The 26,709-nt window shown below is 40.0% G+C and overlaps 1 protein-coding gene across 1 annotated transcript; it reads left to right on the forward strand.

The window, feature by feature from the left end:
* Positions 1-37: 37 nt before the first annotated feature.
* On the forward strand, positions 38-19,352 carry Polr1E (RNA polymerase I subunit E). The gene is made up of 9 exons (XM_070100145.1): positions 38-181; positions 696-868; positions 2,361-2,567; positions 2,771-2,958; positions 4,014-4,142; positions 6,107-6,219; positions 12,786-13,019; positions 14,641-14,763; positions 18,688-19,352. The coding sequence occupies exons 2-9, from the start codon at positions 751-753 to the stop codon at positions 18,827-18,829; spliced, it is 1,254 nt and encodes a 417-aa protein (XP_069956246.1). The 5' UTR covers positions 38-181; positions 696-750; the 3' UTR covers positions 18,830-19,352.
* Positions 19,353-26,709: the final 7,357 nt, after the last annotated feature.

Below are 26,709 nucleotides of genomic sequence, written 5' to 3' on the forward strand. Positions count from 1 at the left end.
ACTTATTTCCGCCTACCAGTGAATATGCCCTCGTCTGGTGATGTGTAGTTGTGTCGCTCTGGACTAAGCATTGGGAACAAATTTTTCTCGATAACCCTGGGACGCTTGTCTTCTTACTCTGCCCACTGGGCACATTGCAAGAGGGTCGCCATTTATAAGTCCCAGTTTCTCCGCTCCTCAGGTATTTATTTCACGGTTTTAGTGTAAAGTTGGTTACTGACTCAGGTGAGGGTGTAGGTGTCCTGCTCTGCCTGGGCTTAGGTATCATAAGTAAGTATGTCAGTAAGTTTATTCAGGTATACACAAATACAGTTACATAGAATTATCATACATGGCAGCATATGTGTAGAGAACCTAGGATAGCCCAAAAAAGTCAGACAGAGTGACTTATTTCCATGGGGGAGGATATCCATTTGACCTAATTGCGAACTCCCAGTTTCTGTTTCTGTTTTCAAATGAAACTCCTGTTCTATTTTTTTTATTTGAAGTCACAACTTTGAGCAATATTTCTTCCCTGAACATCAGGCAGCAAACCTAAAAGGGCCCCAGTGGAAATAATCAAGAATCTTAATGGAAATAATCAAGGATCCCAATGGAAATAAACCACTTTGATTTTTTGGGGTATTATCCTAGATAATTTCCACTATATATGATAATTGTAGTGTGTACTTGTGCTTAAATAAACTACCTTACAGGACTGGTGAGTGTTGGCTGTGACTGGCCTTTACAACCCACCAGAACAACAACAACATGTCTTCAATAAAAGACAGCATGGTTGCTGCTCCTGTTTTCAAGAAGAAGAAGAAGAAGAAATGTGTTATAGAAGATGTTATCCAGAGGCACAGATCAAGAGTAGAACCAATATTTGGTAAGCAGGTAGTGACTAGTTATAATTCTAATGCTAGTGAAGCATATTAAGCTTAAGTTAGTAGATTTGTCTGTGGAAGTACCATCCAAATACAAATTTTTCTTTGTAAAAGTTACAATATGTGATTTACACATTATAAAGTGTTGTTACGTGCAAAGAAAGTCCCTAATATGCTGGTGCATTTCGGGCAGACTAATCCTAATGCTTACACACTACTTAAAATTAGACCTACGTTATAGAGTGGTAAATTTAAATTATTCATTATTTTACCTTACTGCTATATGATTTTGTTCAGACTTTTAATTCCGGAGGGTTAACCACCCAGGATAACCCAGGAAAGGCAGTGTATCATCGAGGGACTGACTGTCTCTCATTTTCATTGGGGTCCTCAATCTTGTCCCCCAGGATGCAACCCACACCAGTCGACTAACACCCAGGTACCTACTTGCTAGGTGAACCAGACAACAGGTGTAAGGAAACTTGTCGAAGTGTTTCCACCCTGCCTGGAATCGAACCTTGGCCCTCAGCGTGTGAAGTGAGAGTTTTGCCAGCCAGGCCACGGGGGCCCTGGTACTAAAGTGATTGTAACTTTGCTGTTTTCATGAAGCTAACACCTTACACCGGCTTACCAGATCAACAGCTTCAGTGATTTCTTAAGATACAGCGTTATTTCACACAAAATTTAGGCTTCTTTTAGGTTCAGCTAATTTTTGTAGATACTTTATAAGTTGTGCCATGTATTTGTAGAAATAAAGTATTATTATTGTTAATTATTATTATTAATTATTATTATTATTATTCATGGGAGAAATCTTGGCCAAAAAGACAGTATATATATAATACTATACAACTTTATTTCTTTTCTGCAGTATACAAAATGTAGTTTACATGTAATAAAATATTAAGAACAAAAGAAAGTTATTAGCATGTATTGCATTTCGGGCAGACTAATAGAAATGTCATTTTTTCCCGATATTTTTTTGGGCTGTCCTAGGTAATTTGCACATGTTGCAGATAACTGGTTCAGAGAACACCTCTGACAAGACAGTGATGGAGTGAGTGATGATGAAGTGTTTCTTTTTGGGGTCACCCTGCCTCAGTGGGAAATGGCCATTGTGTTAAGATACAAAAAAAGATGAATGGTTGCACTAATTGCCACAATATACCCCCCATTTAAAAAAAAAAAAAAAGCCATAAACACTCCTAAATAGACCACTTAGAAATAACTACTGGTACAGTAGTATTTTCAAAATGTTGTAAAGGAAAAAAATCTGCTCACACTCCAACAGAACATCCATTAAAGACCACTTGTTTTCATTCGTTTCTAACATACTCTCACAAGCTTGGCAGGTGCTCAACCTCTTAAAACTTGGTTATTTTTTTTTTGGTTATTTTTTTTTTTATCCTTATTATTGTTCCTTATACAGGTCTAAGGAATTTTATTTGTATAAATTTATGTACCCCGCTAGTCATGTTTTATTGGTATTTTCAGTTAAATTTGCAAATGGCAGGCCTTGTAAGAATGCAGAGTTGAATGGAATATTACATCAGAAAGCCTCGAAAGATTGTCGTCAACAAAGGCGAGTCCTTACATTAGAAACTCGGAGATTAGACTATGCTGGAAAGGACTTTGGAACAGAAGCCAGTCAAATGTATAAGAAGCAGTATGTTTTTCTTGGCATACTAAATAAAGCTACAGGTTTGCATTTATTTTGTAGTTGGGTAGTAATGAAAGTTATTAAAGGAAACAGCAGTTATTGCTTTATTGGGATAAAAAAAAACTTTATTGTATCAGAAATATGAAAGCTAGCCAAGTAATAGTGTTGTGTGCAATATTGTGAAGTTAGTGTGCTTGCCATTGGATAATGGACTTGATATTAATTAATATTAATGTTTTCCCAGGAAAAATGAGACTTGTAGAAACAAGCTCATTTTGTGTTAGCCCACTGTTAAAACCAGTTGAAACTACCAATGTTCGTTTATCTAAAACCTTAAACTCAATGACTAATGAAGAGAAGCAAGAAGCGGCTGCCTCTGCATTTGGAACTAAAAGAGCACAGCAATATATCAACCGCAAGAAGCAATATAAAGTGAGTCTGGGTTTGCTTTAAGAATGGAGGTTAATAATAAAATTTATTAAAAAACTAATTTATTTCAAAGGAGGCTTAAAAAAAAGCCTATGTCCAAAATTTCTGGCAGAGTAGTTACTAATTACATGAACAGAAAGTTAAAAGTTATTATTGATCATTAAGTTTGGAGCAGTACATTCAGTATTTTATTTTTATGGTTAACTTAGTTTTAGTAGTCGAGTGAAATTTAGTTTTTACTGACTTCTTTTAATACTAATGGTCAGCATGCTTACTTTACTGGCTCTTCTCTTCCACCTTTGCTGCAGACACACTCTTGGATTTCTTAACTGAAACTGGTTTCATCAACTATGGGCTCCATGTTTTCAGTTGTTCTTCCCTAAACGCCTCCACCAGTCATCCTCCCCTTCATCTCTTTTTCCCTGTCATGCACCACTGAATGACCCCTTATGGGTATTGTTTTTTCCATGAATAACATAATTCCTAATTCTAACTTGATAACTAATCTTATAGATAATACCAGTAATGATAGTTATTGTTGGTCAACAATTTAGTATAGTACTTTCTGTATAACTAGGTGAGGTTTCACTGTTTAACATTTATAGCATAAAAGAGAAGTTGCAAAGGATGGTGATGAATTTGGGAGGGTATGTAAAAGATGGAAATGAAAAGTGAATATAGGAAAGAGCAAGGGGATGAGGGTAACAAAAAATTTAGGTAATTAAAGATTAGATATCTGATTGGAAGGAGGGAGTGTAGAGGAAGTGAATGTGTTCAGATATTTGGGAGTATGTTTAATTTCCTTCTTTTACATACCCTGGAGTTTACCTGGAGAGGGTTTCAGGGGTCAACGCCCCCGTAGCTCAATCTGAGACCAGGCTACGTGGTGGATCAGGGTCTGATCAACCATTTGTAACTTCTCTTCAGAATATCTCAAAAGATTTTTTTGTTTACTGTATATTTAATATTATTGGTAGATGTCATTGTCTGAAGAGTATAGTATGTTCATTGATTCTGTAATTTTAATGTAAGTGTATTCATATATTGTGTTTTCACAGGAGATTACACAAAACATGTCTGAAGCAATTGGTCAGGCTGCAACATCTGCCATTTTGAAACTTAGTGAGTTTGAAGAAAAAAGGGCAGAGACTACATTTTTATCTATTTTACCAGAATGTAATAGAGAGGTAAGTAAAGAGTAAACTAAAGTACTTACAGATGACCCTTGAACAACATGTGCTTGAACTGTATTTTCTCTTCCTTATGATTTTTTAGTGTAAGAATACAGTATGTAATACATATAACATACAAAATGTGTTAATTGACTGTTTATCAGTAAGGCTTCTGGTCAGCAGTAAGCTATTAGTAGTTAAGTTTTTGGAGAGTCAAAAATTATGAATGTTGCAACGAGGAGGACGCTGGAGGCAATGGAGATGTCATGTCTGAGGGCAATGTGTGGTGTGAATATAATGCAGAGAATTCATAGTTTGGAAATTAGGAGGTGTGGGATTACCAAAACTATTATCCAGAGGGTTGAGGGGTTGTTGAGGTGGTTCGGACACGTAGAGAGAATGGAACAAAACAGAATGATTTCGAGAGTGTATAAATCTGTAGTGGAGGGAAGGCGGGGTAGGGATCAGCCTTGGAAGGGTTGGAGGGACGGGGAAAAGGAGGTTTTTTGTGCGAGGGGCTTGGACTTCCAGCAAGCATGCATGAGTGTATTTGATGGGCGTGAATGGAGACAAATGGTTTTCAATACTTGACATGCTGTTGGAGTGTGAGCAAAGTAACATTTATGAAGGGATTCAGGGAAACCAGCAGGCCGGACTTGAGTCCTGAAGATGGGAAGTACAGTGTCTGCACTCTGAAGGAGGGGTGTTAATGTTGCAGTTTTATAACTGTAGTGTAAAGCACCCCTCTGGCAAGAGAATGATGGAGTGAATGATGATGAAAGTTTTTCTTTTTTGGGCCACCCTGCCTTGGTGGTAATCAGCTGATGTGTTAAAAAAAAAAATTTATATGCGGATTTTTGACTGCTCGGGGAATCGGTACCCCTAATTCCCCCCATTGTTCAAGGTCAGCTGTATATTGTATATTTATGATATTCATCTCTCTTAACCCTTTCACTGTCGATACCCTCCAAATTGAAAGCCTTTTCTGTCATCATTTATGAAAATTAATAAATAATTTTATATTCTAAAATGGTAAAGAATCTTTTCCTAAAGATAATGAAACCAAAAATGCAAAATTTAATGTGCGGTAATACTTAAGGATTTACGCATGCATGAAGATGGAGGTCAGAGAGCACTATATGCAACAGTGATTTCACCCATTTTGAGTCCTATTAATATTAGGTCAATTGTAGAACTCAAACTGACCCAATTCCCAACTATTTAACTTTGTATTATCAATTGATTACAAGCAACTACCCATTCAGTCATCAAAATTACTCTGTTCTGTGCCTAGAATTCTGTAATTTGGCCAATTTTACACCAATGCATTTTTAACAAATTCTAGTTTAATAATGAAGTTCCAAACAATGTAGGCATTCTAGCCACTAAGCAGCCTTCTCTCTGTTCATTAGTCACGTCCCCAGGCCTTTCATATATGTAACAGTAACAGTTTCTCCTTCCATTTTGCTTCCTTCATCTTGCAAACTTTGGACATTTTTTTCCTATTTCTTGGATAATAAAATATAACCAAAAATGCTTGTTCATGGTTTAGGCTGTCCTAATGGTTAAAGCAGACCTATTAAAAAGCCATAAAACAGACTGTTGGAGGGACGGAGACTACCCTTCACCAGGATAATTACCAAAAATTGACCATTTCTGCCACTTTGGTCTATTTCAGACCACTTTGTATGAAACTGACCAAAATCTTAGATTTTCAAGTTACGTTCCATCAGATGAACCCAACATCAAAATGCCTCTGGCCATAATCGAGCTGAACTTTGCCTTCCATTTAAATAAACTCGTTAAAAAAAATGCTTTATTGGAGGGCAAAGATAATAATAATAGTAATATATCAAAGATAATGTGTGTAACAAGACATGAATACAAAAAAACAGAAATGGTTACTTGTCTCAAAAACTGCTGCCTTTATTTCATTTTGTTGAAATGTTAATCTGTCATTTTTGGTACCTTTGCTACAGGCAAGTCAGCTAGAGGATGTATACAGTTTAGAGGCTATTGCTCCTGACAACTTCTTGCTGCACTTGGCAGCATTTGCAAGAGGGATTTTAGAAGGAAAGGATCCACAGCCTAAGTAAGTGGTTTAAGGGATTTGAATGGTTGTAATTGGGTATGAATTATTTTCTGTATTCCTTAATCCTTTTAGTGAGGTTCTTTTGAAATAATTTTAGAATTGTATCAATAATAATAATTTTTATTTTAGCATGATACATGTTTGTACAAAGGAGTATAACAGTTGAGTGTATATGTCAAAAGGCCCTTTATATGCAGAGCATTTCAGGCAAACTTAAGATTAATAAGGCAATAACAGTGCAAAATTGTACATCTGGCCATTAGGCAAGTTACAGTGAATACAAGAAAATTTATTATTATATTAGTTCATGCTATATGGCTTTAATAAGTTTGGTAGAGAAGAATTACAGTTTTGATTATTAACCTAAGGTAGACACAATGGAATAATTAACATTACATTTGAGATGATTACAAATATTGAGAATAAGCATATATTGATTATAATGATTTACCTATGTTCATGATATTGAGCAAATGCACATATAGGTTTTTTACATATTTATTTGATGGGCTAGGATGGATTAAGGACAAAAGGTGTTTTCTAACTGTAGTTTTAAAAATGCTTGCCGAGTCAGTGGTTCTAGAGATTTCTGGCAGTGTTTTCCAGATTTTGGGTCCTTTGATGTACATTGTCTAGTATTGTGTCCATGGGTCCTATTGCAACTGTCAAGAATGCACTTCAGGTCAGGATTTATATTAGAATTGACTGTTCTGTAAATGTAGTTTGCACAGTAGTATGAGTGGATGTTTTGTAAAGTGAGTAGGTTTAGGTCTTTGAAAAAGGGGGTGGGGGTGTTGTCTAACTGTGGATTGTGTGATCATTCACACTGCAGGTTTTTGTTGGGTTAGTATTATCTTTAGCTGATTTGTCGTTGTGGAGCCCAACACACAAATTGCATAAGTGAGGAAGGGGTAGATCAGTGAAAAGTAGTGTAAGTAGTGCTGTTTGTAGTACATAGTAGCTTATCTTTAAAAGGATGCCAGCTGTTTTGGATACTTTTTTTTGTTATGTGTTAGATATGGGTGTTGAATTTCAGGTTGCTGTCATGGTGTAGACCCAGGAATTTTCCCTCATTATGTTTAGCAATAAGGATGTTGTTAAGCATAATGTTTAATTGGGCCTCACTTGCTCTACTCCCAAACATAATGTAAAAGGTTTTGTCTGTATTCAGTGTAACTTTATTGACAGTTATCCAAGTTGCTATTTTTGCGAGCTCTTCATTAACAGTAATATTGAGTGAGGCTAGATTAGTGTGAGAAATGATAAAAGTCGTGTTGTCAGCAAAGAGAATAGGTTTACCTGGAGAGGGTTTCAGGAGTCAGTGCCCCAGTGGCTCGATCTGAGACCAGGCCTCATGGTGGATCAGGGTCTGATCAACCAGGCTGTTACTGCTGGTCACACGCAAGCTGACGTACAAACCACAGCCCGGTTGGTCAGGTGCTGACTTTAGGTGCATGACCAGTGGCTTCTTAAAGACAGCCAGGGGTTTATTGGTAATTCCCCTTATGTATGCTGGGAGGCAATTGAACAGTCTTGTGCCCCAGGCACTTATTGTGTTCTCTCACTGTACTCGTGGCACCCCTGCTTTTCATCAGGGAAATGTTGTATCTCCTGCTGAGTCTTTGGCTTTCACAGGGAGTGATTTTTGTGTGCAGGTTTGGTACCTGGCCCTAAGCGAAACAAAGCTGAAGGGGGTAGGGGAGTTTCGGTGGGGGGAAATAAATGGGATTAAATCTGGAGTATCTGAGAGAGTTAGAGCAAAGGAAGGGGTAGCAGTAATGTTGAAGGATCAGTTATGGAAGGAGAAAACAGAATATGAATGTGTAAATTCAAGAATTATGTGGATTAAAGTAAAGGTTGGATGCGAAAAGTGGGTCATAATAAGCGTGTATGCACCTGGAGAAGAGAGAAATGTAGAGGAGAGAGAGAGAGAGATTTTGGGAGATGTTAAGCGAATGTATAGGAACTTTTGAACTGAATGAGAGAGTAATTGTGGTAAGGGACCTAAATGCTAAAGTAGGAGAAATTTTTAGAGAGGGTGTGGTAGGTAAGTTTGGGGTGCCAGGTGTAAATGATAATGGGAGCCCTTTGATTGAACTTTGTATAGAAAGGGGTTTAGTTATAGGTAATACATATTTTAAGAAAAAGGATAAATAAGTATACAAGATATGATGTAGGGCAAAATGACAGTAGTTTGTTGGGTTATGTATTGGTAGATAAAAGACTGTTGAGTAGACTTCAGGATGTACATGTTTATAGAGGGGCCACAGATATATCAGATCACTTTCTAGTTGTAGCTACACCGAGAGTAAAAGGTAGATGGGATACAAGGAGAATAGAAGCATCAGGGAAGAGAGAGGTGAAGGTTTATAAACTAAAAGAGGAGGCACTTAGGGTAAGATATAAACAGCTATTGGAGGATAGATGGGCTAATGAGAGCATAGGAAATGGGGTCGAAGAGGTATGGGGTAGGTTTAAAAATGTAGTGTTAGTGTTCAGCAGAAGTTTGTGGTTACAGGAAAGTGGGTGCGGGAGGGAAGAGGAGCGATTGGTGGAATGATGATGTAAAGAGAGTAGTAAGGGAGAAAAAGTTAGCATATGAGAAGTTTTTACAAGTAGAAGTGATGCAAGGAGGGAAGAGTATATGGAGAAAAAGAGAGAGGTTAAGAGAGTGGTGAAGCAATGTAAAAAGAGAGCAAATGAGAGAGTGGGTGAGATGTTATCAACAAATTTTGTTGAAAATAAGAAAAAGTTTTGGAGTGAGATTAACAAGTTAAGGAAGCCTAGAGAACAAATGGATTTGTCAGTTAAAAATAGGAGACGAGAGTTATTAAATGGAGAGTTAGAGGTATTGGGAAGATGGAGGGAATATTTTGAGGAATTGTTAAATGTTGATGAAGATAGGGAAGCTGTGATTTCGTGTATAGGGCAAGGAGGAATAACATCTTGTAGGAGTGAGGAAGAGCCAGTTGTGAGTGTGGGGGAAGTTCGTGAGGCAGTAGGTAAAATGAAAGGGGGTAAGGCAGCCGGGATTGATGGGATAAAGATAGAAATGTTAAAAGCAGGTGGGGATATAGTTTTGGAGTGGATGGTGCAATTATTTAATAAATGTATGGAAGAGGGTAAGGTACCTAGGGATTGGCAGAGAGCATGCATAGTTCCTTTGTATAAAGGCAAAGGGGACAAAAGAGAGTGCAAAAATTATAGGGGGAGAAGTCTGTTGAGTATACCTGGTAAAGTGTATGGTAGAGTTATTATTGAAAGAATTAAGAGTAAGACAGAGAATAGGATAGCAGATGAACAAGGAGACTTTAGGAAAGGTAGGGGGTGTGTGGACCAGGTGTTTACAGTGAAACATATAAGTGAACAGTATTTAGATAAGGCTAAAGAGGTCTTTGTGGCATTTATGGATTTGGAAAAGGTGTATGACAGGGTGGATAGGGGGGCAATGTGGCAGATGTTGCAGGTGTATGGTGTAGGAGGTAGGTTACTGAAAGCAGTGAAGAGTTTTTACGAGGATAGTGAGGCTCAAGTTATTGTATGTAGGAAAGAGGGAAATTATTTCCCAGTAAAAGTAGGCCTTAGACAAGGATGTGTGATGTCACCGTGGTTAATATATTTATAGATGGGGTTGTAAGGGAAGTAAATGCGAGGGTCTTGGCAAGAGGCGTGGAGTTAAAAGATAAAGAATCACACATAAAGTGGGAGTTGTCACAGTTGCTCTTTGCTGATGACACTGTGCTCTTGGGAGATTCTGAAGAGAAGTTGCAGAGATTGGTGGATGAATTTGGTAGGATGTGCAAAAGAAGAAAATTAAAAGTGAATACAGGAAAGAGTAAGGTTATGAGGATAACAAAAAGATTAGGTGATGAAAGATTGGCTATCAGATTGGAAGGAGAGAGTATGGAGGAGGTGAATGTATTCAGATATTTGGGAGTGGACGTGTCAGCGGATGGGTCTATGAAAGATGAGGCGAATCATAGAATTGATGAGGGGAAAAGGGTGAATGGTGCACTTAGGAGTCTGTGGAGACAAAGAACTTTGTCCTTGGAGGCAAAGAGGGGAATGTATGAGAGTATAGTTTTACGAACGCTCTTATATGGGTGTGAAGCATGGGTGATGAATGTTGCAGCGAGAAGGCTGGAGGCAGTGGAGATGTCATGTCTGAGAGCAATGTGTGGTGTGAATATAATGCAGAGAATTCGTAGTTTGGAAGTTAGGAGGAGGTGCGGGATTACCAAAACTGTTGTCCAGAGGGCTGAGGAAGGGTTGTTGAGGTGGTTCGGACATGTAGAGAGAATGGAGCGAAACAGAATGACTTCGAGTGTATCAGTCTGTAGTGGAAGGAAGGCGGGGTAGGGGTCTGCCTAGGAAAGGTTGGAGGGAGGGGGTAAAGGAGGTTTTGTGTGCGAGGGGCTTGGACTTCCAGCAGGCATGCGTGAGCGTGTTTGATAGGAGTGAATGGAGACAAATGGTTTTTAATACTTGACGTGCTGTTGGAGTGTGAGCAAAGTAACATTTATGAAGGGGTTCAGGGAAACCGGCAGGCCGGACTTGAGTCCTGGAGATGGGAAGTACAGTGCCTGCACTCTGAAGGAGGGGTGTTAATATTGCAGTTTAAAAACTGTAGTGTAAAGCACCCGTCTGGCAAGACAGTGATGGAGTGAATGATGGTGAAAGTCTTTCTTTTTCGGGCCACCCTGCCTTGGTGGGAATCAGCCAGTGTGATAATAAAAAAAATAATAAAATACAGTGGACCCCCGGTTAACGATATTTTTTCACTCCAGAAGTATGTTCAGGTGCCAGTACTGACCGAATTTGTTCCCTTAAGGAATATTGTGAAGTAGATTAGTCCATTTCAGACCCCCAAACATACACGTACAAACGCACTTACATAATTGGTCGCATTTGGAGGTGATCGTTATGCGGGGGTCCACTGTAGTTTGGTACCAATCCCTCCAGGACCTTCCAAGTGTAAATTATCATGTATTCCTCTCGCCTGCGTTCCAGGGAATACAGATCAAGGACCTTCAACCGTTCCCAGTAATTTAGATGCCTTATCGTACTTATTTGTGTCGTGAAAGTTCTTTGTACACTCTCCAGGTCTGCAATGTCGCAACCTTGAAGGGGGCCGTTAGTGTATAGCAGTATTCGAGCCTAAAGAGCACAAGCAATTTGAAGAGAATCATCATGGGCTTGGCATACCTAGTTTTGAAGGTTCTCATTACCCATCTTATCATTTTCCTAGCAGATGAGGTAGATACATTGTTGTGGTCTTTGAAGGCGAGATCCTCTGACATTATCACTCCTAGGTCCTTCACATTACTTTTCCGCTCTATTGTATGGTTAGAATTTGTCGTATACACTGATACATTTTTAATTTCCTCAAGTTTCCCATATTTGAGTAGTTGAAATTTCTCCTCGTTGTTGAGATATGCTTGGAAGGTCATTGATGTATAAAAGGAAAAGTAGGGGACCAAGAACGCTTCCCTGTGGTACACCAGTATCCAGGAGTCTTGTTGAGGATGATGCCTTTGATCAAAGCGTATTGCTGTCTATTAGTAAGGAAAAGATCATTTTTATTCCTTATATTACATACTTTTATTATTCAAATCAGAGAAAATTTTATCAAATTCTTTGTCTGCTTATAATAAAATCACCCAAATTCAGTCTGAGATTTTTGACATGGGCAAACAAATCCTTAGAATTATGGTAGTTTTTTACATTGTATTGATCACATCTGATACAGTAATTTAAATATGAATACAGTGCTTTCAAACAGAAACATATTATAAACAGTAATATTTAAAGAATTTTTTTTTATCATTGCTGATGTATAATATATTTTATTTAACTTTGCTATAACTTTTTTAATAATGAATGAAGTAACATAACTTAATATCTATTGAAGCAATATTATCAAAATTTTCATTCAGTATTTGTGGGCTAACAAAATAGAGCTTTTAGGATATGTAGAAGAGTACAGTACAGTGATTTATTTGCCTCGCTAGTCAGGCCTGCAGGCAATACACTTTGAACAGACGAGTTCTGTCATTGAAAATTTTTTTCTTTGTAAACTGACAGCAAATAGTAAGGAGGGTAAAAAGTGTAAAGTTAAAGTTTGTAAGAGAAAGGAAAGTATAAGACTAGTCATTCATGAGTTAAAGCTGAAGCATGAAATATTGTAATTTACTGCTGGAAAATTTGTCCATTGGTTAATGGACTTACTGTACTGCTACATTTTGATTAATGCTTTAAATAGTTTACCAGTTTAGCATCTTTTTTTATTGTGAAATTGCATCTAAATTTTGATTTGCCGTATTTCTTCTCTGGTTGTGAATGGCCATTTTTTATTCACATGAACATTATGCCCAAAGTTCAGTCAGTTTACTGTCCACATGCATGTATCATATATACAAAAAAATTCTTAAAACATTTGTAATTTTACACATTGCTATGTGTATTGAGTTTTGCACAAATAAGCAAATACTAGTTTCTTAAAGCTGTGAAAAAATAATTGAACTGCAGATAAAAGATAATAGTTTATAATATTCTTTGACCAACAGGAGCTCAGCACTGTTCCAAGAATTGTTAGAAAGTGCTAAATTGGAGAAAGACGAAGAAAATCGGATACGGTTAACTTGTGTAGCTGTGTACGTGGAGTACTTGGTGAACTTTCTGAAGCTCAGGCGTCGAGAAATACAAGACTTAAAGACTCAGGAAAAAACCCTGAAAGGATGTCCTCTAAAGATAAAGCACTATATTTTGAATGAGTATTCCCAAATTCATTACAATAAGAGGTAAGCTGTGAGATGGCACCTATATACAGAGTAGTGCTCCATTTCTGATTGCAGTTGGGAAAGTATTAAAATAACTAAACACTCCATTAGTTCAAATCTCCACTTATTTTATTTTCTCTTATTTTTACCACATTGACTATCTCCAGAACTTTGAACACCAGCCCTTGAAACTTCTCTTCAGGATCTCCCAAAAGAACTGTTATTGGCAAAGAGCAGTTGTGACAATTCCCACTTCATATCCGTTATTTTCTAATCTTAAAACCTCATCTACAAAGATATTAAACAACCTTGGTGGTATCACACATTATTGCCTAAGGCCAACTTTTACTAGTAAATGGTCCCCTTCTTCACGTGCCCTAAGCCTCATTCTCATAAAATCTCTCTACTGCTTTTAATAACACAACTTATGCCACACATTTGCAACATCTACCACATTGCTCTCCTGTTCTATATATCATATGCCTTTTCTAGATCTATAGATGCACCACAATCCTTACCCTAGTCTATTATTCACTTACACATTTAAATGTAAATACTAGTCTTATACATTACATACCCTTCCTAAATCCTCCTTGTTTTTCCACAATCCTGTTTAATTGTACCTTTAACTTTTCTACTGTATGCTTTACCAGGTATACTCAACAGGTTTATCCACTTATAGTTCTTGCACATTCTCGTCCCCTTAAGTCATGTATGCTCTCTGTCATTCTTTGAGGAGCCCTAAAACCATAGGGGTCATACAGGATCTGGGGAAATGGGAGGTGAATATTCAGGTTCAAATCGTAGGGGAGCGCCAAACCCATAGGATTATACAGCCCCTGTGAGGGAGGGGGGATGGATGGTATTCAGGCTCAGTTCAGGGAACCAGAGCACAGATCCAGTTCCCTAGATCTACAGCCCCTCACCAATGTCGAGGAACCTTCCTCGAGGGGACGTACTGTATAACGTTTAGTAAAATATTAATGTTTTGATGAAGTGTAAATGTACTCTAATCAGTTTTTTTAAGGTAGTTAATCAGTTGACATTACTTTTCTCTGGAAGCACTGCCTACAGTAGTCGGTTTTTCTCTTGTACACAATTCAATTGTCAGTCCATTATTATTATAATAAAAAAGAAGCGCTAAGCCACAAGGACTATACAGCTATTGTCAGTCAGGTATTCTGCATGAGCTCACTTCAAAGATTTCCTCATTCTATGGTATATTAGTATCCCTGAAGATGCAAAACCTATATAGGGTTTACAGCCAGGTAAATATTGACTGCTACGCAAACATGGGATGTTGGGAGACTTTCCCATATCTTTACCGACTCAGGTCTTTTATGTGAACCAAATGTTCTGCTACTTATATAAAAGTCCCCTTTATTTTTCTCCACATCCAAATTTCCTTTACCATAAGTAATATTTCTCATTTATCAAGAGTAAATAAATAGCAGGTGTTTGAACTACATGATAGCTAAATTGGGCTATCATGTGAATTGTTTGGAATGCATGTCAAACTTTTCTTCAGAAATATTTTACAGTATAGTTTTCAGTCTTAGATCTACACTAAAAAAAAAAGTCATGATTTTGTAAAGACTGGAGCCATCTTTATCCTATTGTCAGTGTTAATCATTGTTTTCAGGGTACGCTCAACTCACAATGAGGACAGTGCTACTTGCTGTGTTTTGATTTTGTCTTTAATAGTGATGAAATACAAGTTATTAGTCAACACACTGCTTCAGTCCCTGCCAATCACTCGAGACAGGTATGTTGTTATTTAGCCATTTGGCTGCCTACTTCTTAACACAGGCTCCAAGATAAACTAGGAACACTTAGGTAGACCTACCAGCCCATGCTAGGCAGGTTTTACTCAGTTTCAACTTTTCTCACTCGCTTATTTTTAAGGCTACCCAAGGTTTTAGGTTAAGTGACTAAAGGCAGAGCAGGGCAGGTGCTATTACTACATTATTATTACTCCCTTCTGCAGTCTCCTGCTCCCCTTCGTGCTTCTTTGTGACTAGTTAATGATCCAAATTGGTCTCTTATGTACAGGTAATTTGTGTATTGTCTTCCCTCCTTTGATCATTGAAACTAAAACCTTGGGTGACATTAAAAATAGGTTGGATAGATATGCGAGTGGGGATGGGGGAGTTGGATTTGTATGGACTTACCTAGCATGGGATAGTAGGCCTTCTGCAGTGCTCCTCTATTATATGTTAACCTTTGACTGTTTTGGTTGCATATATGTATATGCCTTATGAGCCAGTGTTTCAGATGTATATATACTCAGTAATTCTATCAGCTTCAAATCAAGCAGGAGAAAGCTGGTAGACTCACATGTGAGAGAATGGGTCTGTGTGCACTGTATAAAAAAATCCTGCAATACACAGTGCACGAGAAAAAAAAAACTACGACCATGTTTTTGGATTAAAACACCGAATTTGAGGTGTATTTTTGTATAGTATTTATGGTTGTATTCTCATTTTCATGGTCTTATTTGATAGAATGGAAAACATACTACAGGAATAGAGATGATTTTGATTAGTTTCACGATGAAAACGACCTTGAAATTGAGCTCAAAATAGCGGAGATGTTCGATTTTTTACCAATGTTCAAGAGTAATCAAATCACTCCACACGTCAACTGGCGAGTCTGATATTCTTTCACTAGTGCACTGATATTATTTATACCATTTTTACAATAATGCAGTAGTCTGCATAACAGTAAATCTATTTTTTGGGTGAATAAAAAATCAAAATAGAAAGCAAGAGTAATATAAGAGTGGCCTAGAGATGTGACTAATGAACAGAGGATATGTTATTTTAGTGCCAAGAATGTCTGCATTGTTTATTCTGGACCCTATTTTGAAATTGGTATCTTTTTTAATTTGTATGAAATTGGTCAAATTGCCAATTTCTGACCACTTTATTGGGTAGTTGAAATTGGTAAATGGGTGATTTCTTATACTCAGTTGATAGAAAAAATGGAGTTCTAAAGAAATAGCTATGAGTTTGGTTGACTGGAACAATGGAATTGGCCGAAAACGGCTCAAATTCGGCAAAATCACCGCTGTGTATATATTGCCAACTTCGCGGGAGCGTAATTCTGTAAGTTTTCGATCAAATTTCATACTTTTGGTGTCATTACCATTGGAAAAGTTTCTGTCATTTCATAAGAATTTTTTTTTTTTCCAAAATTTTTTTGGCGTAGAATGACAGTTTCAGAAAGGGGCTTGCGACAGTCAAAGGGTTAATGAAGTGAGGGAAGAGGCCAGCATGATCAACTGGATATTATCAAATTAGTGTATTAAATATAATAATATTTTTATTTCTACAAGTACATGTGCAAGGTATACAGGTCTAGCTGACAACAGTGACATACTATAGAAAGCTGCTTGTTATGCTGAGTATTTCAGGCAAATTAAGTCAGTTTTGTCCCAGGTGATGGGTAAACAAAGACACCAGGTGTCTTATGGAAACATGTCCCTAGTGTTTTCCAGCTGTACTGGAGATTTGAACTTCAGACTTCAGTGTGTGAGCTGAGTGCGCTAGCGATTGAGCAATGGGACCCGAATGTGCTTTATACCTTGATGTACCAAAGAAGAATCTAATGTGTAGTAGGCCCTTAGTATATCAGAATTTCTACCTTTAAAAAGGAGTATCCATAAATTGGTCAACCCCTGACTTTTTGCTGAAAAGTTTGGTCTTAAAATCTCAACCTGTACATGAATATATGTGGTATACTGCATTTTTCCCTGATTCTGAATACTGTACATACAAATAAAATGTGCTTTCCATGACATCAAAGAAAATGTATAGCCCCAAAAAAGTGACAGTACTTGTACTAACTGTAATAGTGAATAAATAACCAAACACAGGATTCCAAAATAGGACTGGTCAACTGTGGAGAAGCTAATTGCTGTTGTTAGTAGGACCTGGTACCACAAAGAACTTGCCAAAATATGTTCACTGGTTGATACTATGCCAAAGCACATAGCAATGCTTATAAAAGTACAGGGTAGTCATATCTCTTATACATGGCAATATGACTGAAAATTGATTTAATATTTCAAATATATGTCTTTCATCACTGGCCCAATTAATATGCACCCTACTGTACTTTGCTCACAATGAAGCCCTAAAAAAAACACATTCACAGAAGCCTGTGGTATACTCAAGCTCCTAGCACTTGAAACCTGCTGTTGAAGTGTCTGTAACATTTATGAGAAGTTTCAGGGAAAACCAGTTGACATGAACTTTAGTCTTTAACCCTTTGAGGGTCTGTCCCGTAGATCTACGGCTTTACGTTCAGGGTCCAAACCGTAGATCTACGTCATGAGCTCGGCTCACTCTGATAAACTGTGAGTGGTACATTTGGGCCTAGATATGAGAGAATACATCTGTGGTATGTGTGCACCACATAAAACAGATCCCGCAGCACGCTGTGTATAATGAGAGAAAAAAACTGAAATCATGATTTTTCGATTAAAACAGCGACTTTGCAGTGTTTTTCGTATGTTTTTTATAGTTCTATTTGAGATTTCTTGGTCTCATTTGATAGAATGGAAGACATATTACAGAAATAGAGATGATTTTGATTGGTTTTAGCAATGGAAATGGCTTGAAACCGAGCTCAAAGTAGCAGAAATGTTAAATTTTTGCCGATATTCAAGAGTAAACAAACGACCTCACACGTCTAATACACGACAGCTGGTGGGTCTAATATGCATTCACAAATATGGTGATGATATTTATACAATTATTACAGTATTGCATAACAGTATTATTATTATTATTATAATCAAGGGGGGTGCATAACAGTAAATCTTCTATTTTTTTTTTTTTTTTTTTTTTTTTTTTTTTTTTTTTTTTTTTTTTTTTTTTTTTTTTTTTTGGTGTGAATAAAAAAAATCAAAATGGAATTTATTTGTAAAGCCTCAAAACGTAACTAATGAACAGAGGAAATGTTAGTTTAGTTCCAGGAATACCTACATTGTTTATTCTGGACCCTATTTTGAAATTGGAATATTTTGAACTGTGTTAAATTGGCCAAATTAACAATTTCCGATCACTTTAATTTGTAGTTGAAACAGTTGACTTGGCGATTTCTTGTGCTCAATCGATAGAATATAAGTAATACTAGTGAAATAGCTAAGAATTTGGTTGACTGGAATAATGTAATTGGCCTAAAATGGGAGTCAAAGTCGGCAAAATCGCCGATTCGTAAATATCGCTGACACATCAAAATTCGCGAGAGCATAATTTCGTCAATTTTCCACCAAATTTCGTACTTTTTGTTTTATTACCTTCACAAAAAGATTCTCTACCATTTCATAAGAAAAAATAAAAATTTTTTTTTTTTAAAATTCTTGGACACTGGGGCACCACTTCAGATATGGGCCTTGGACCCTGAAGGGGTTAAGGTGAGAAGGACAGTGCCTGGCTTCTGGACAGAGGGTCATTTGAATTGATGTTAGAACGCTTCTGGCAAGACAGTGAATGAATGATGGTAAATGCGATTCATTTTTGGGGCTACCCTGCCTTAGTGGGAGATGGCCAATAAGGTATAAAAAAAAAAAAAAAGTTATACTGTATGAAGGGGAACAATTTCTTCTATTATTGTTAATAAGTGTTATTAAATTTGTTCTCCCACATGGCATACATACATTTGTACTAATTTTATTTTTCAGGCTTAACATCCTCATGAAAGTGGTTGGAGCAACATACGTGGCTGAAAAACATTCCTATGTACTCAAAATCCCACTAGCCAAATTCCCTCAACCACATATGAAGAAAAAGCAATATGGAAAAAAAACGTTTGGTAATATTTAACTATCTGCAGTGTAGAAAAAGATTTATATATGAATAATAAACTCTTGATATGTACAAGAAAGGTAAGTAGGGATTATACAGTGCCTGTGGGAGGGAAGGTATTCAGGCTCACTTCAGGGAACTGGAGCATGGATCCAATTCCCTAGATCAAGAGCCCCTCACCAGCATCAAGGAACCTCCCTTGAGAATTAAAGTAGAATATCTTTAGATAACAGTTTATATTATTATTATTCTCATCAATATGCTAATCAAAGTAAAAGTAATTTGTAAGGAAGATTGAAATTGTGGAATCAGCCACTTTTTTTTTTTTTGGTTAATATGACTATCTTAATTCAAATTCTGAATATGTAAGGATGGATTTGAGAACTGCATATAGGAATACTTCCAACTTGAATAAGCTCCAGTATGTGGATTTGAAGCACTAGTGTATGAGTATAGTGTAATCAAAATAAGTGCTGAACCCGAAAGGGTCATACAGTGCAGGTAATGTGGATATAGAAATGCCTACCATAATCCTCTTCAAGGGGGGCTCCTTGGCGTGGTGAAGAGGCTCTTGGTCTGAGGAATTAGCCCTGTCGGTCTTCTTCCTCAGACCGAACCTAATTACCCCCCATTCTCCCCTCCCCTATCCCATCCTCCCCATCCTCCCCTTTTTCCTTTCCTCCTCCTCCTCCTCACCCCTCCCTTTTGCCCTTCCTCTTTTTAGCCTTCGTGATTTCTCCCACAGGCGCGCTAGTTCCTAGGTAGGGGAAAGGACACCGGGGTCCATCCCATTCCGTTGAGGTTTCTTGGCGGTGGCGTAGTTTGCCGTGGAATCTGGATTGCCTAGGGATGTCCCGATCCCTCTCCGGTATCCCGGAGTAGCTTTGGGTGTCTTTTGGGCGACGGGTGTATCTCTGGAAGCCACCTTTCGGATTCCGGGGGTGGTGGCTGAAGGAGGTATGCTTTGTGGCGGATATCCGGCCGCCCTCTCTTTTGTCCACCGAGGTAGCTCGGCAGATGTGAGGTTGCTATCCCAGATTGCTGGTTTACTGGCATGAAGGGTAGGGTATGGCACGGGTTCCATGCTGCATCTGCGTTACTAGCGGTGTCGAGTCCTCTTGGGCGCGGAGGGAGATTTCTGGCCCTTTCATTCCTCCTAGGAACTATCCCTCCCCGGTCCCCCCTTTTTTTTTCTTTTTTTTATTTTTATTTTCTTTTCTTCTTTCTTTTTTTTTCTTAAAAACAAAAAGAAAGAAGTAACCTAACCATGGCAGCCCTAGTCCATGAACCTGGTACCCCCGGGCCCCTTCTTGATACCGCACCCCGTTCTGACCCCGCCTCGTCTTTGGACCACTCTTCAGACATTCCTCATGCCTCTGTACCTATTGCCGGTGCTGTTTCCTCACCCGCTTCAGGTACTGAGGCCTCGACTGACTCCTTCGATTTATCAGACCTTCGCTCTCCTCTGACTATGCTTCCGGCCTCTCCCTCTACGGTGCGGCAATTTTCAAATCGCCGACCCGTTCCACGTCGGACCAACTCTGGTCCCACGCCTAAACGTCAACGACAATTACCTGCTGATGATACTTCTCCACCTTCACCTTCTCGTTCTTCTCAGAAACGATCGACACGTCCTTCACTACCTTTCCACGCTCAGTTTCAGACTGAACAGTGGACTAAATTCTTCACTTTACGACCAACTTCCTCTACTGCCTATCTTTCTGACCATAGTATTGGCAAGGCACTCCTACGCCATGTTGGTAAAGATATTTCTTTTCATGCTCTTAAGAGCGGTACGCGCATCATTACCGTACAGAATGCTACCCAGGCTCGTGAGCTCTCTCGTCTTTCCCATATAGATACTGTTCCTGTCACCCTTGAAAAACATCATTCCCTCAATTCTTGTAGTGGTACCGTTATTCTGCCCCATACCATAGTTCAACAAAATTTCCAGACATGTGGCACCGACATTCTAGAACAGCTGGAACTCCAAGATCTCCCAATCCTCAAGGTAGACACTTACGTTCTTCCTGCCCGTGGGCGGAGACGATACCCTAGCAATGTGGCTCGTTTAACTTTTGACAGCCGAGAACTCCCATCCTCCGTTTATATAGCAGGACATCGGTTACAAGTTCGAAAGGTGATCCCTACACCACAACAGTGTAGAAATTGCTGGCGATTTGGCCATCCAGCGAAATATTGCAGATCTATCGCCGAATGCCCAGTCTGTGGTGCCGATGACCATTCTAATACGTCTTGCAATCGATCTCCCTCTTGCCTTAACTGTCATGAGGCTCACCCTTCGTACTCTCGCCGCTGTCAGGTCTATTTAAACGAGCGGGAAATCCGTTACCTCAAAGAGACAGAAGGTCTCCCTTATGCCATGGCAGTTTCTCATCTCCGCCTCCAAGGGAGACTCCCACGTGTTTCTTATTCCCGTGTTTCAAAACGTCCCCCCACTTCTGGTATCCCATCTTCTACACCCACCTCTGTGGTTACCTCTCCCATAATCACTCCTGTATCTAATCCTTTTGCTGTCCTCGGCTCAGACGTCCCTACTTCAACGCCTCAGTCTAATCTCGCTTCTTCGAGTTCTCTCTTACAAGCCTCCGTATCGACGAGACCTCGTACGACACCTCTTCCCAATCGTCCCTCTACTTCTCAAAAGTCAAAAAAAGGTCCGGTAACACCTCCTACCCATCTTCCACCTCCTCATTTTACCCTCCCTGTCTCTGTCCCTAGTTCTTCCCCTCTCACTGGCTCAGTTACAAGTGCAGAGGTTCACCCTCCTCCTCGTAATGTACCTTCCTCCCCTGTTCCCTCCCAAGTTCCTTCCTCTTCTGCCACCTCCCAGGTTCCTGTCTCTTCTGTCCCCTGCCACGCTTCTCCAGTTCCCTCCACCCTTTCGCCCCCCCCTACCTTGGTACAGTCCAATACAGTTCCAATCTTTACTCATCCTCCCCCTACCATTCCCAATATTGTCTCCCATACGACATCTCTGAATTCCGAAACACTTGAAGCAATCTCTGAATATATTGCAGAGACCAAACCATCAATGGACACTGATCCACCTTCCGCTCTTTCTCTCTCCTCTGCTCCATCTGCGCAACTCCTTTCTTCACAGCGCACCGTTCCTTCGCTGCTTGAACATTTTCCACTGCCTCCGCATGTGGACTTTTCTAACCCTTCTAGTCCGTAGGAACCCTTACCTGCGGATTTCAAGTATCTTTATCATTGCCAATCATGGCCTTTTTACAGTGGAATATACGCGGCCTCAGGGGTAATCGGGGTGAGCTTCAGATGTTACTCTCCCAGTTTGCCCCTGTTGGTGTTTGCTTACAGGAACCAAAATTACACTCTGCTGTTATTTCTCACATCTCAGGCTATAATTTATTGTATTCTTCAGATCCTTTTCCTGATGGGACCTTTAATGAAAGTGCCCTTCTTCTCCGCACTGATATTCCGTACCATCAGCTATTTATTCATACTTCGCTGCATTACACAGCAGCCCGTATCCACTTACATAGGTGGTATACGCTCTGTTCTTTATATCTCTCTCCTTCTCGGGCATTATCTATTCCGGATTTTGCCTTCCTTGTTTCGTCATTACCGCCACCGATTCTGTTACTTGGTGATTTTAATGCCCACCATTTCCTCTGGGGAGGGTCTCACTGTGATTCCCGTGGAATTCAGTTAGAGGCTTTTCTTGCCACCCACCCCCTCCATGTTTTAAATACAGGTACTCACACCCATTTTGATCCTCGGACTCATACTCTCTCTTGCATCGATCTCTCAGTTTGCTCTTCCTCCGCCGCATTAGACTTTACTTGGTCTGTTCTCCCGGACTTACATGACAGTGATCATTTCCCAATCATTCTTACTTCCCCTTCATATACGCCACCTCTTCGCACCCCACGCTGGCAATTTAATCGGGCAAATTGGAACCTTTACTCACACCTGACTGTTTTTAAAGAGGTTCCTTCTTCGTCCTCCATCGATGAGCTTTTACACCTCTTCTCGTCCTCCGTTTTCACCGCAGCTTCTCATTCTATACCCCAAACTTCGGGCAGGCATTCTCAGAAATGCGTGCCTTGGTGGTCTCCTGCTTGTGCTCGTGCAGTACGTTTGAAACGCGCTGCATGGGGCAGGTACCGGTACAATAGAACCACAGAGCGACTCCTTGATTTTAAACAGAAACGTGCGATTGCTCGCCGTGTCATCCGTGACGCTAAACGCACTTGCTGGCGAGATTATGTCTCCACCATCACCTCTGCTTCCTCTATGAGTGCAGTCTGGAAAAAAGTACGAAAACTGAGTGGTAAATATTCTCCTGACCCGGCTCCTGTTCTGCGGGTTGCCGGTGTTGATATAGCAAACCCACTAGATGTTGCCAATGAAATTGGCAATCATCTGGTCCGTATTTCTCAGGGACTCCATCTATGCCCCTCATTTCTTTCCTCAAAGTCTGCCAGAGAGTTAGCACCCTTGGACTTTTCTTCTCTCAGAGAAGAACAGTATAATGTGCCTTTTACACTTCAAGAACTGGAGGCAACACTCTCAGCTTGTCGATCATCGGCAGCTGGGCCCGACGACATTCATATTCGTATGCTACAACATTTACATCAGTCAGCCCTTGCAGTCCTATTACGCCTTTACAATCTTATTTGGTCACAAGGAGTTCTTCCACAGCTGTGGAAATCCGCCATTGTTCTCCCTTTCCGCAAACCAGGCACTACGGGACATGAAACCTCCCACTATCGTCCCATTGCTCTTACCAGTGCAGTTTGCAAAGTAATGGAACGTCTAGTAAATAGACGTTTAGTGTGGTATTTAGAGACACACAACAGTCTCTCCACTCGTCAATATGGCTTTCGTAAGGGACGTTCTACCATAGACCCCTTACTGCGCTTGGATACGTATGTTCGTAATGCCTTTGCGAATAACCACTCAGTTATTGCCATATTTTTTGACCTTGAGAAGGCATATGACACAACTTGGAGGTATAATATTTTAGCCCAAGCCCACTCCTTAGGCCTTCGAGGCAATCTACCATCCTTCCTTAAGAACTTTTTAACTGACAGGCATTTCCGTGTTCGGGTTAATAATGTGCTCTCCCCGGACTTTGTCCAAGCTGAAGGTGTCCCCCAGGGATGTGTTCTGAGCACAACACTTTTTCTCCTTGCTATTAATGATTTGGCCTCTAGTCTTCCATCAAATATTTGGTCATCACTCTATGTTGATGACTTCGCTATTGCCTGTGCAGGCGCTGACTGTCACCTCCTTACAGTTTCTCTCCAGCATGCAGTCGACCGTGTTTCCAATTGGGCCACCACACATGGGTTTAAATTTTCCAGCACTAAAACCCACCAAATCACTTTCACTAGACGCTCTGTCATCTCTGATCATCCTTTGTACCTCTATGGCTCACGTATCCCTGAACGTGATACAGTCAAGTTTCTGGGCCTCCTCTTTGATCGTAGGTTATCCTGGAAACCTCACATTACCTCTCTGAAGGCAACTTGTCACAGCCGGCTGAACCTTCTTAAAACCCTTGCTCATCTTTCGTGGGGAGCTGATCGTCGAACCCTCCTTCACCTACATTCCACCCTTATTTTATCGAAACTTGATTATGGTGACCAGATCTATTCAGCGGCATCTCCTGCTACTCTCTCTAGCCTCAACCCCATTCATCACCAAGGATTACGTTTATGCCTTGGTGCTTTTCGCTCTTCCCCTGTCGAAAGCCTCTATGCAGAAGCGAACGTTCCATCCTTATCCGATCGCCGTGATGCCCATTGCCTGCGCTACTATGTACGCTCTCATGATCTCCGCAATCCTTCCATTTATAGAATGGTCACTGATATTAGTAGACATTCTTTATTTGTTCGCCGCCCCTGCTTACTCCGTCCCTTCTCTCTTCGCCTTCATTCGCTCTTGTCTTCTCTTCAACTACCACCTTTCTATGTACATGTAGCATCTCACTTTTCCCTACCCCCCTGGGAAGTTCCAGCTGTTCGAGTCTGTTCTTTCTCCCTCCCTTGCTCGAAAGCCCAACTGTCTACGGTCGCTTCCCGCTCTCTTTTTCTTGACCACTTTCACTCTCATTCTCATGCCATTGCTGTGTACACAGATGGCTCTAAGTCTTCTGACGGCGTAGGATTCGCAGCAGTGTTTCCGGACAGCGTCGTACAAGGGCATTTACTATCTTCAGCTAGTATTTTTACTGCTGAATTATATGCCATCCTTACAGCACTTATCCGTATTGCATCTATGCCTGTGTCATCATTTGTGGTTGTCTCAGACTCCCTTAGTGCTTTACAGGCTATACAAAAATTTGATACACCTCACCCCTTAGTCCTCCGTATCCAACTTTGGCTACGCCGCATCTTTACTAAGCATAAAGATATTGTTTTTTGTTGGGTCCCTGGTCATGTTGACGTACAGGGCAATGAACAGGCAGACACTGCTGCGCGGTCAGCAGTACATGACCTACCAGTTTCCTATAGAGGTATTCCATGTACGGACTATTTTGCTGTAATATCTTCCCACCTTCACACCCGTTGGCAACAACGTTGGTCTACTATGCTCGGCAACAAACTTCAGTCTATTAAACCGAGTATAGGTTACTGGCCATCTTCTTATCACCAGTGTCGAGGTTGGGAGACTACTCTCTCCCGTCTTCGCATTGGCCATACTCGTCTTACTCATGGATATCTCATGGAGAGGCGTCTTGCTCCTCTCTGTGAGAATTGCCAAGCTCCATTATCAGTCAGCCACATTCTGTTGGACTGCCCACTTTATCAACGAGCACGCAGAATTTACCTCTGTCGTCGTCTTCGCCCCGCTGCTCTCTCTTTACCTTCCCTTCTCGCTGATGGACCCACCTTTCATCCGGACTCTCTCATTGACTTTTTGACAACGACTGACTTACTTCACAAATTCTGATACTTTCAGCCCTTTCTACTTGTATCTCTTGCTACCCTCTACCCCCGTACTATCCCCTGCCCCGCTGTTTTCTGTAACCTGCTGATCATCCCCCCTCCCTTCTGCCATCCAATTCCCTTGCTTCCTTCCCTACCCTGCAGCGCTGTATAGCCCTTGTGGCTTAGCGCTTCTTTTTGATTATAATAATAATAATGCAAAGCATTATAATTGTATATGCAGTGTTGTAAGAAACAAAATTAATAGCCTTGTTACTTTGCTGTAGTCATTACCCGTTTTAATCCTAATAAATTACGCATGACAGCAGATTCGTATATTACAGATAAATCAAAAGCCCCTTGCTGCTATCACAGCACCTCTGGAGGGGTTCACCAGTAAGAAATTTTTTTCTAGGTATTCCAATTCCTCATGAACATTGTATTTTCACGAATAGGAGGTTGGCCTCAACTTTGAGCATGAAATAATTACAATTCAATTCATTATCCATGTGTTTACATTTGTAATTACAGCCTCTCCTCACTTAGCGATGTACTCGTTTACTGATGCCTCGGACTTTCAGTGGGCTCTCTGACCAGTATTTATACCTAAATAATGTACATTAGAGCTGATTCCCTCTATTGTTTATTTCGTTATACAGTACACTCCCCTCAAGGAAGGTTCCTTGATGTTGGTGAGGGGCTCTTGATTTAGGGAATTGGATCTGTGCTCCAGTTCCCCGAATTAAGCCTGAATGCCTTCCACATCCCCCCCCACAGGCGCTGTATAATCCTCCAGGTTTAGCGCTTCCCCCTTGATTATAATAATAATAATAATATACAGTACACTACTGTATACTATTATTATAATCAAAAAGAAGCGCTAAGCCACAAGGGCTATACAGCGCTGCAGGGCAGGAAGGAAGCGAGGGTATCAGGTGGCAAAAGGGAGGTGGATGAGTAATAGGTTACGGATAACAG

The sequence above is a fragment of the Cherax quadricarinatus genome, chromosome 71, assembly GCF_038502225.1.
Source record: "Cherax quadricarinatus isolate ZL_2023a chromosome 71, ASM3850222v1, whole genome shotgun sequence".
NCBI classification, from domain to species: domain Eukaryota; kingdom Metazoa; phylum Arthropoda; class Malacostraca; order Decapoda; family Parastacidae; genus Cherax; species Cherax quadricarinatus.

Coding starts and splice junctions, on each gene's coding strand:
- Polr1E (XM_070100145.1), top strand. CDS start 751: ATGTCTTCAATAAAAGACAGCATGGTTGCTGCTCCTGTTTTCAAGAAG. Junction 869..2,360: donor AAGAGTAGAACCAATATTTG/GTAAGCAGGTAG, acceptor TGGTATTTTCAG/TTAAATTTGCAAATGGCAGG. Junction 13,020..14,640: donor CAAATTCATTACAATAAGAG/GTAAGCTGTGAG, acceptor CATTGTTTTCAG/GGTACGCTCAACTCACAATG.